We start from the raw sequence: 12,436 nt of genomic DNA, 5'->3' as shown, positions 1-12,436 counted from the left end.
TAACATTAAAAGAAACAAATTTATTCCATGTTCACTACGGTCCGTTTCGCCCGAAGGCTATATAGGCTTATATAGGTCTGTGATTATTTTAGGCATTGCTTGAAGGCGGGTCCTCTGCCCAAAAGCATGTGAAAATTACGGCGGGCCCGCCGATAGGGCCCGTCACATTTTGACGGTCACCAAAGTCAGTAAGCCTAAGGCGGACTCCACGATGACTTCAATTCAACATCGATCCATGCATGCTTTAATTGCGAATCTCAAGTCTTAGGCCTAAAATGTAACATTTAAAATTTTACAATTTGAGTTCGGGCCCTTTTTTGTTTTTGATAAAAGTGTAAAAATGATGGACCAAATGGTTTCAATTGGACCTTCATTTTCCAAATTTCAAAACTTCTCAGGGGGAACATCCCCTCAAGACACTCCTGCGTAGGCTATATAAACAACTGCCCGTTTTCGCTTCTGTATTTAAAAGGGCACTTCGTGATCCACAGCCTCATCCCCCCACTTTTCTCAAAAAAAAGTTGAGATTTTTATATCACTGGATACCTCTGGCTCCATAATGTTTATGTACAAAATATTTCTTGCAGATTAATTCGTTTAGCAAAGATATCGTGAAATTTGAATTTCGTTTTGGTGCACCAGAACGAAATTACACCGCATTGTCTATGGAGCAGTGTAATACACATAATCATGCATAACTCGCGAACGCAAAATCGGAATCAACTGAAATTTTGGGAATAGGTTTTTTTCGTGGATATCTAATGAAAAATGACATAAATAGAGGATGCTAGAATCACGAAATACTCCTTTAATACCCAGCACATGTTTAAACCAAATACAATAACATAAAAAAAAGTGACTTCAATTGGCCTGTCATTTCGCAAATTTGATATTTTCGGCTTTATCAAACTAAAATTTCTCACTTCTCAGGGGGCACATCCTCCTCAGACACCCCCTGCGTCGCGCAAGAAGCTCCGGGATAAGCGCTTGGCGCCATATGATATTTTAAAAGATCTATTTTGCGCCCCGGTCTCACGAATTCCTGGATACGCGCCTGTTCTTGGTGGGCACAAGTGGCATGTCATCTTCATGGTCAGTTGAGAAATGCATTTTTTGTACTTGTTGAGATCCTTGTTGAGTGGGCTCCTCATCTGATACAGCATTATTGTGATGAGGGGGACTTGGAATTCTGGGCCTGAGAATAGGAAGAATAAATTTTCCATTTTCAATCATACGTGACATGAGGCAAAGTTTGCAGGAAATATTGAAGACAGTTTTTGTCTACACACAACATTTAAATCAGGTCATTTTTACAGGAAACCAGCAAAACTTTCTCAGGACATTTGACCTTTCTCAGGACTGACTGACTGGCAGCACAACTTATCATAAAATACAGGGCAGCAGGCAATATTTTACAAGCAAGAACAACACCAAACTTACCAAGCATCTCTGTCTGAGTTCAGGCTAGAAACAGGGCTGGGTAGCTGTCTGTCAGGGCTGGTACTGGCTGGCCTGGATCCCTTAAAACTGGCTCTGGAACTGGCCTTGGAACCTCTCCTCTACAGGAGTCTACAGTAGTTTCCTTGGCTTTTCTTGTGGATATGTTTGCCTTGTGTTTGTGTTGCCACCTCTCTTCCCTCTGCTTCCCCTTCCCCTTCCAGGCATAGTAAAGCTCGATGAGATGGTAAATTGCAAAGTAAATATGTAAAAGTTAGCAGATTCTTCTCAAGCACAGCATAGTTTATGTTTGAGTGGATGACCAGAATGTTGTGAAGAGTGGGAACGCCAAAGTGGACTATACAACCTGCACACACACACAGGCTTTGATGTTGGCCGTGAGTCACGTCATCGTCACCGCAATCCACCGTCAGCCGGCGTTCCTTGCCGCCAGCCAATCCGCTGCCAGCTGTCTGACCTCCTTGCTTGTTGTCGGGCTCTGTCGAGACATCGTCACTCGCCGCCCAGACGTCCGATTTTGGTCGCTACATTCCGTTTCCTGCCGCAGCCATTCGATGTGTTGTCACTGAAGGTCCTTCTCACAGTCAACGAATCTTGCTTTTCCCTTCATGCCGTCGCTTTGCCGCCAACAAATTTGTGATTTTCATGTCCATCGCCTTTCGCAGGTTATCTGCCGCTACTATGTGAGCCAGCCTTTAGCAGTTTTATTTTAACCATGTTCAAGAGCACAAGTACATTTAAGCCTTTTTACCTGTCCAACAACGCCAGATTTATTGTTTGTGATTTTAAAACTAGAACCAATCACACTTGGACTTGTGATGTGGTGGACTGAATGAGTTTTGCAATGGAGCTCTTTAACTAGGGATGCTTGCACTCATTGAAATAACTACACAACACACAAACAATATATTTAGCTCACAAAAAATATATTTCTCTTGGGTAAACTAGGCAATAACACAAGTCACATGCATATTCTCCTATAACAATTAATTAAGTTTACTCCATACAGTCTGTATACTATATACAACTTAAAATAGTAATTAACAATGGAGACAATGGCATGTTGCACTTATAAAATGAATACATTCAAGAGTTTTTTTCTGTAAAATCTTGGAATGTTTAGTGAGCCTTGTTTATCCCCCTTGCAATTTATAAAATGTCACCCAAATAGGAAGACATCTATTCTCAATAAGGCCAGTATAGAGTCCAATGGGCTGTTCCCGTTCAAATCCATACACCCTATATGGAAGACATGACCTCCCAACAGAGGGGGTTCAAATGGGAGTCACCCATTCCAGGTAATCCCATTTGAAATTCACACCCCCTGTGTGGGTGATTTAAGGTCATATCTTCCACAGGGGTGTATGGATTTCAACTGGAACAGCCCAATAGTTGTGTGCAGCAATGTCTGGTTCTCTGCTACCAAGTTCAGTTGTCATCTGTGATTTTCCACTAAAATGAAAAGTATTGTTTGGCATTTGCTCTCCTTATCAATATTGAAATATACTGGCCTTATTTTATATACTGCTTTTATACTCAAACTCTGCTGTTGTATTAGTCAAGCTGTTTTTTCCTAGCTGTGATAGGCAAAGGTCTTCTAAATTTGAAGACAGATTTTGGAGTCAAATTATTACTTTAGATACATTCAATGTAGTCTACAAATCATCTTAGATCAACTTGAAATGTGCATATCCTCATAATGGGTTGCACTTTTATATTTGAGTGACCCCACCAAGCATATATGTATCTGTTGCAATGGCATTGTGTAAATTGGCCACAAGACAACCCAGTAGGTATTCAGCAAAGTATAATTATTATTTGTACATCCCATCCCCCATAATGGGATATATTTTCTCATGTCTTATGCATTGGCCTTATATTCACAGCATTTCTGTAAAAGTAACTTATTTTATGAAACAAAATAAACAATATTTTATGTTATAAATTTAAGCATGGACATCTTGTCCATAACTGAACAATAAAGCCATTTGTACTTATATTTAAAAACAAGTCTTACATACAGATATGAATAAATAATGAATACTTCTCTGTTCGTTATCATATCCAAGCAAATGAAAGCCAGAAGCAAATAATAAATAACAGATATACATTTTAAATTCATAGTGGCAACAAGAAAGCACAAAAATATGCACTTTTTTGATAAACTGCTGTTCACTCATTCCTTCTTTATCACTGTCTAAGGCCTCGTATCCATAGGCTGTTCCCTTGTGGCGTGTGCCCATGTTCCGTGTTTACTTTTTCCCATGTGACCTGCCACACAGACAACCTATGGATCGGCCACTAAGCAAAACAAAGGTTCGTTGTCTGTGTGGCAGGTCACATGGGAAAAAAGTAAACACGGAACAAGGGCACACGCCACAAGGGAACAGCCTATGGATACGAGGCCTTAGTGAATGCACAAATGCACAACTTTGCAAATGTTGTGTGACATTTCAAATAACAACATTTGGTAGAATTTTTTTCTTTTTCATTATAATAGTCTTTGATATAGCAAAATTCATATGGACATTTGACAGTTGCAATGTAAACATTAACCATCTTTAGTGGCTTGACATTTTCACTTACTAAAAGAAAGATAATAATTTCTTAATTTGGTGCTATGGAAATCCACAAAACAGGTTTTCTTACATTTCTTCTGCCTCTTCTGGTAAGAGATATCTTCAAAATGCCTTTGGAGGTCAGAAAATTCCAGCTCAAAATCATAATCAAAATTTAATTGTGGCCGAGTATGAAGCTGCTATCACATACATCTTCTCTGCTAAATCACATTACAGTTTTTCATTGTTAATGTTAAAATGTATGGTTTATTCTACAACTTGACAACTCGCTTTGATAATCTCATAACCTCATTTATTAGATATCGATGACAAAAAATAGCAGTATAATTATGTAAATTATGAATTCTTTATTTAACCTTGCTATTTAATGGCATATTTTGTGTGTAAACTCAACAATACATCATTTTCAATAGAATTGCTTGGAATTCCGCATAAAATATGGGCAAAATAATAAATTCATAGGTCAAGTTTCCTCTTGGCTCACTAGATTTGTTTTTATAGTATAATGAGAATCAGCACTTACTAAAAACCATTTCAAGCTCATAATAATACATTAAGTCAGCTCTAGCTTATGATGACTCATCCATATTTACTTGTCAGTGCTATAATACCAAAACACATTAAAATATTTGAGACAAATGTGGGATCAAGATGAACATTAGAAATTAATCGGCCTAATTTGTACACAAAATTAATCACCCATTCTTTTAAAAAGCATATTCCACTCCCCCACAAGGTGGCGAGAACAGCTTACATTTTCAGATTCTACTGTTGAATACTATAATATGGAAACCCTTGGACCTAAATTGGAAACCTTAGGACCTTGTTTACACAGAGCCTGAAGTTGGCGAACATGCGCGAAACACTGCACATAGTACGCGGAGTGCACAATATACACAATCAATGCATGTTTTGGATTTTTCTAATGCTTGCTCTGATTGGTTCTTGCTATCAAAGAGTGTATGAATAATTATTAAAGCATAAGCAAGTGAGGCTGTAAAAGTCAAATTCATTTCGGCAACCATTCTCAGCTTGGTGCACATGGTGTAAACACACCGTCAATAAAATGTCAAACATTAGTCGCAATTTGAATTTGAAGTCCCAATTGAAGTTGACTTCTATCTGTGGAAACAGGTTCTAGGACTATGATTATCGTGCTCACTCATACATGGAATGTTTTCAACAAGAAATCTTACTTATGCAAACATTGTGTACAATTGATACTTTACAAATATTGAAATTTCAACTCACTGTAATTTAAATTACCTTAACATATTTTGAGACCATAAATAGAACAATACAGTGTACAATCAATCTAATTTCTCCCATACATTTACTTTTAGAGAGTTGAAACTTCAAAAACAAGGATTTCTATTTAGGACTGTTGGAGAATAATGGAACATTTGGCAGAGGTGCTCCCTATTTAATGCTAGCTTTGGATAGTTTATTTATTTCTTTTAATTGCTCAGGTGAAACTAAAAATTAATTTAACTTGCTGTGCATGCAATGCAAGGACGGTCATGTGCATACCAGGATCTTTGATAATTATACTATAACCAAAACATGTAATTATAGGCATGCCTTCCCATTAAAGGTACTTAGAAGAACACAAGCCAAAACTATCACTAAATAGGATGCTTTCGCCCAATGAGGAGGTATATTTTCCTGTGTGCATAGAGAGGTTTACCTCTTCCCACATTAAAAAGATAATACTAGTATAGATAGATGTAGCAAGATGTAGCAAGATCTTAGAAGTTTTACAGGTCGGCCTATGAACAGCACCATCCTTTATATTTAAACCTGCACAAATGCTTCCTTACCATTGCTGATCACAGATTAGTTTTGTGGCCCAACTTTTGATGACTAGAATAAGATTCACAAGTGATATTCTGAACACTGATCAATTGCAGATGTTTTAATTTAATTAAAACAAATGCATCAAAACAACTTGTCCCCAAATGACACAAACTTGTTTACAGTATGGACCCATGATTTATTACCGGAACTATTGCGGGTTACACCAAAATGCTGTCATTCTTTGACCACAATTTGAACTGGATTCTTCCCAACATTTATCAATACCCATTTTTGTTTTTTTTCATACTCCTGCTCTAATACAGGATCAACCCTGCAATAAAACACATTGACTTGGACATACAACAATACCTTATACAAACCTCAAGAATTTTGTATCACCAATTTACATTATTTATCCCACACAGATATAGTCCCACAAAGAAACAGCAATAATTGCACAAAATAATCTATATACTTTACTGTTGTAAATAATTAGTGACATTTAATGTAATAAATGAAATTAAAGGGGCATTTCATGATCCATAGCCTCATCCCCAACTTTTCTTTTAAAAAAGTTGACATTTGTATACCACTGGAAACCTTTGGCTACATAATGTTTTGTTTGCAAAACAATTCTTGCAGATTCATTTCCTCAGCAAAAATATTGTCTTATTTGTATTGTGTTCTGTTAACAGAACAGCACAGTGGCCTACAGAACAATACAATATACATAATCATGCATAACTTGCAAATATAAAATCAGAATCAACATGGAATTTTGGGAATGAACTTTTTTTCATGGACATCTACTCAAACATACCATAAAAAGAGGATGCTAGAATCACAAAATACTCCTTTAATTCTCTAGGATGGATTCCTGGTCATATTTTCACACAATATGTAACTCATAACAACAAATTGTACTCTGCAATCTTAAAAGGAGGACATTATGTGATCCAATCAGGCTAAAAAAGGCAGTTTTGAAAATAGTTGAGTTATTACCTTCATCATCATCTTTCACAACAACAAGGTGTGTTTCTACTGAAATCCAAGCATCCTTATAGCGTGTCTCGTCATAGGGAAACCATATTACATTTTGCAGTGGCAGATTCAAATTGTGCATCCCGTGGAGCATATAATATAAACATGTGTATAAGATGTGTGTGACAGATTCAAATCTGCCACTGCAAATTCCAACATGACGTTACTCTCAACTTGAGACAAGACACAATATAGCACTAAGATACAAGGTTTTACCAAGCTAATTTGCCTATAGCCTGTATCTCTATATCACAATTACCACCTTTAGCCTGATTGGTTCACATTGTGTCACATATAACTGTGATGCAATCAAGCAAAATGAGTCTGAATTTTAGGAAAATGAATTTCTAGATGTTTGATTTCTACCATTATACCTCGGAAACAAACAATTCAATTTTGATGGCAGTTACTCCAATACTGTGAACTGTGCAAAACTACTTTATTTGCAAGGTATTTAAATTGTGAATTTTGCTAGAAGCCAAGATTGGCAAATCTAAACACCAGCAAATTAATCCCTTTGAGTTTTGACCATCTATTAGTATGTGAATTCTGGATATGCAAAATTAAATCCCTTCAAAAATGCTAGTCACTAGATAAGCATGATTGACAACAGACTCATTTGGCTTTGATTTCATCACATCTTGAAAGCATAAAAAGAACTAATCGTAAATCCTTTAAAAGAGAAGAAAAAAACTTAAAATGCACCATGACAAAACTGTCTGAAGATTATATGTTGTGTTGTTGTCTGCGTTTACGCTTTAGATGCGTTTACGCTTTAGATTCTTTCGTAGATGGAGATATTCAATGACAAATGTCTGGAACACCTTGTTGAGATTGTTGATAGTTGGTTTGCTTAATGATTGTCTGTTGTCTGACATCCGATGCCATACAGTCGGGAATGGGACATCAATGATATGGAGGCAAGGAACACCTGAAATATCAACAAAATGATAAAATAAGTTACTCACACTAATTTTAGTACATAAAGGCAGTCTTATTGCTTCATCTTAGCAGGGTATAAATAGAGTGATGCAAGACACAAATAAAATCAGCAAAGGTCAGCTCAAATACTAGCTCTTTAAATTTCCAGCCGCATTTTAAATTAACTTGTGGAATTCATCTCTTTTGATGCATTCCACACGTTAATGAAGTTAATGAAGAATGGGTTTATTACTCAGAAAATCAAAATTGCAAATGAGAAACATGTAAGAATGACTTAGGCATTTAGCGTAGCAGGCTGACGATATATGTTATCAAAATGGCATTGCAAGCTACTTTTTTTGGCAAACATTTTGTAACAATGTTTTACAGCAATTTTCAAACATGTTTTGAATACTACCGGTATTATAAAAAACAGTTTATACAACCCATTCAACATTTTCTGAAAGGATTGTTTTTGCTGGAAAAGGCATAGTATTGACGTATTTAGAATTTAAGTTTTCAGAAAAACAATAATCTTTCAGTTCTTTTTGAGTCTATTTGTAGATACTAATACAGACACTTCTGGCAAAGAAACATATCCAATAGTTGACTCAACTCACAAATACCATTAAGCCATGTGTAATGACATAGCTAGTGCTGGCTCTAAGCCCTAGATACCTTCCTTTTGATCCTTGCATATATTATGTGTGTCTCGCTAGGGTGCAATGTTTAGATTGCCCACATTGGAAATAGCTGGCTATTACATGTATCACTTGAGAGGGCAGGACTAAACAAACTAACAACAGACTAGTATAAAACAGTGAAATACCAAAAATCAAGAGAGTGCTGGCTCAATCCCACCAAATCCTATTTTATCACTCAAATTTATCTTTCATTTCAATTCACTTAAAAGTATGAAAGGACATTGTAAACTGCTGATTTTAAAAACTAATTGGCTGGCATTATTTAAGTTCAGGGGTGATATTTTATGTTTGTCCAATGAACTATGAGTGTCATCATATGATCTCTAAAGTCTAGAATTTTTTTTAAGGAAGCTAGAAATATCTTAAAGCTGACTGTATATTTTTTGAAAAGCAATGGGCAATAAAGCAATACAATAAGCCAAAAAATTAAGGTACCAGAATTTAACTAGTGGCAAATGGTGGTCATAGACCACAAACCTAGCTGGGGCATGTTGGTGTTGTGGAGGTACATGTATCTGACCCCTACAAAATGTTCCAAAAATGCTCCCCTGGTCATGGGGTTTGTTTTCACCGAGTTTGAGTCCTGTACTCCTAACAGATGTCCAAAAAATTCAATTCTAAGATTTGACCCCAGATGACCTTTGACCTGACTTATGCATGATGTTCCATAATGTTCCCCTGGTCTTGAGGTTTGTTGTCACCATGTTTGAGCCCCGTACCTCTTACAGATATCCAGAAAATGAAATTCTACGATTTGACCCCAGATGACCTTTGACATGACCCTTGCACAGTGTTCCAAAATGTTCCCCAGGTCAGTAAGTTTGTTGTTGTGGAGTTTGAGCCCCGTACCCATAACAGATGTCCAGAAAATGCATTTAGAAAATTTGACCTCTACATGACCTTTGATCTGACCCCTGCAAAATGTTCCCCTGGTCATGAGATTTGTTGTCACTGAGTTTGAGCCCCATACCCCTTGCAGATATCCAGAAAATGAAGTTATAAAGATTTGACCCCAGATAACCTTTGACCTGACCCCTGCAAAGTGTTCAAACATGTTCCCCTGATCATTAAGTTTGTTGTCACCAAGTTTGAGCCCGTACCCCTTACAGATGTCCAGGAAATGCGTTTCTAAAATTTGACCTCTGCATGACCTTTGACCTGACCCCATAAAATGTTCCCCTGGTCATGAGATTTATTGTATCGAGTTTGAGCCCCATACTCCTTACAGGTGTCCAGATAATGCAATTGTAAGATTTTACCCCCTTAATGACCTTTGACCCCAATTCTGTGTGCAAGGTATGGGCACTGGGTAAAGCCGATGCACATTTGTAAGTGACGTCATTGTGCTATGTAATATGTGGCAGAAGAAGCATTTTGAAGATATTTGGTTATATACCGAAAATGCCCCTTTAATGACCTTTGATCCCAATTCTCTTTGCACCATATGGGCACTGGATATAGGCGGTACATATGTGCAAGTTACGTAATTGTAGGGTGTAACATGTAGGAGGAGAAGCAATTTGAAGTTATTGCCAGAAAGAAGAAGAAGAAGAACTAGTGGCAAATGGTGGTCATAGACCACAAACCTAGCTGGGGCATGTTGGTGTTGTGGAAGTACATGTATCTGACCCCTACAAAATGTTCCAAAAATGCTCCCCTGGTCATGGGGTTTGTTTTCACCGAGTTTGAGTCCCGTACTCTAACAGATGTCCAAAAATTCAATTCTAAGATTTGACCCCAGATGACCTTTGACCTGACCTATGCATGATGTCTATAATGTTCCCCTGGTCTTCAGGTTTGTTGTCACCATGTTTGAGCCCTGTACCTCTTACAGATATCCAGAAAATGAAATTCTCTGATTTGACCTTTGACATGACCCTTGCACAGTGTTCCAAAATGTTCCCCAGGTCAGTAAGTTTGTTGTTGTGGAGTTTGAGCCCCGTACCCCTAACAGATGTCCAGAAAATGCATTTAGAAAAATTGACCTCTACATGTCCTTTGACCTGACCCCTGCAAAATGTTCCCCTGGTCATGAGATTTGTTGTCACTGAGTTTGAGCCCCATACCCCTTGCAGATATCCAGAAAATGAAGTTATAAAGATTTGACCCCAGATAACCTTTGACCTGACCCCTGCAAAGTGTTCCAACATGTTCCCCTGATCATTAAGTTTGTTGTCACCAAGTTTGAGCCCGTACCCTTACAGATGTCCAGGAAATGCGTTTCTAAAATTTGACCTCTGCATGACCTTTGACCTGACCCCATAAAATGTTCCCCTGGTCATGAGATTTATTGTATCGAGTTTGAGCCCCATACTCCTTACAGATGTCCAGATAATGCAATTGTAAGATTTTACCCCTTAATGACCTTTGACCCCAATTCTGTGTGCAAGGTATGGGCACTGGGTAAAGCCGATGCACATGTGTAAGTGGCGTCATTGTGCTATGTAATATGTGGCAGAAGAAGCATTTTGAAGATATTTGGTTATATACCGAAAATGCCCCTTTAATGACCTTTGATCCCAATTCTGTTTGCACCATATGGGCACTGGATATAGGCGGTATATATGTGCAAGTTACGTAATTGTAGGGTGTAACATGTAGGAGGAGAAGCAATTTGAAGTTATTGCCAGAAAGAAGCAGAAAGATCCGATAGCAAAACAGTACCTAGCTCGGGGGGTTGAAAACCCCCCAGCTAGGTAATGAAACGGTGGTCTAAAACCTAATAAAGAAACGAAATCAAAAATTGCACTTTTTGTGTTCTAATCAATGAAAGCACAATGCTAATTTTAATGTGTTAATCAATGGAAGCACGGTGCTGGTTCTCTTGTTTGTCAACGCATTGTGTGCAAATCAATAGGCCACGCAATGGAGCAAACTGCAACTTTTACATTGGCATCTTCCTTGGGTTTTTGGATCGTCATATCTTTAATCTCTTGAACAATTTCAACAAATGAGGTCTTAAATTTGAGCTAAAAGATGCAGCTATTGGCTGCTGGTTCCAATTATGACATATCTTTCTTTGTTTAGGATATACAAGGGGTGGACATAACTGGTACCTTAATTTTTTGGCTTACTGTATATCACTTGTGACTTTTGCATTTACACTAATTAGGCCAACACTAATTGTGGCAATGACAAATTTCATTACACAAGGTACATTTTTAGGACATCCATTTGACATTGTTTTTGCAAAAGCAATGATTACTAGTATCTATCAATCAACTTGACACTTTGAAAAAGACAGTAAATAAAGAGCATGTGTGCCATTTGTTTTCCAAGTATAAATTCAGCTTTATAGATACCATTGGTTGCTTTCTGTGGAGACAACTTCTCATTTTTCATGACAATAAATTATATACCATGCTATAGATTAAACTGGAAAGCATCACCTGCTGATCAATGATCTCTAACTTAAGTCTATATTATGGTGTTTTTCGTAATCGTATATCATTGCCCACCATGAGTTTTATTTCAATTCAAGGCTTACATTACTGTACAAAATTAACTTCAGATTGGTTTGCTTTGGCCATGTTTACAGCCTAAGCCTATGTTCCTTGATTTGTTGAATTTCATTGTTTATTAAGCATAATATTAATAATAATTTTCTGTATATGATATATATTTTGTTTTTTATCAGGGTCTCATGGGAGACCAGTATGTACTGAATTCAGTCAATATCTGTGATTCAGTTATCTCTGAATAAATTAAGTACTACTAGTGCATATGACGTCATTGGTTTATTGATGATCTTATCAATTGACATTGAGATACAAGATCCACATCAATATCAGTAAATGCATTTAGTAATCTACAATGTTATTAATCACTTAGAAAACATCTGCACCTTAAAATTTGTTTTGAGGGAGTCTGCTGGTTACGTCAATGTCATATGTCTGTCTGTACCACTACCTGTGATAGGAAGTATCCATCTCACTA

The 12,436-nt window shown here is 37.2% G+C and overlaps 1 protein-coding gene across 1 annotated transcript in view; it reads right to left on the bottom strand.

The window, feature by feature from the left end:
- Positions 1–3,941: 3,941 nt before the first annotated feature.
- Positions 3,942–12,436, bottom strand: part of LOC140152763 (glutaminyl-peptide cyclotransferase-like) — a 35,716-nt gene continuing 27,221 nt past the window's right edge. Inside the window, 1 exon segment of the mRNA XM_072175251.1 lies at positions 3,942–7,806. Within this exon segment, the coding sequence (XP_072031352.1) occupies positions 7,634–7,806 (173 nt within the window). The 3' untranslated portion in view covers positions 3,942–7,633.

The sequence above is a fragment of the Amphiura filiformis genome, chromosome 5 (genome assembly GCF_039555335.1).
Source record: "Amphiura filiformis chromosome 5, Afil_fr2py, whole genome shotgun sequence".
Taxonomy (NCBI): domain Eukaryota; kingdom Metazoa; phylum Echinodermata; class Ophiuroidea; order Amphilepidida; family Amphiuridae; genus Amphiura; species Amphiura filiformis.
Note: the sequence above shows the minus strand (reverse complement) of the source record. Positions and strands in the feature narration are given on the sequence as shown.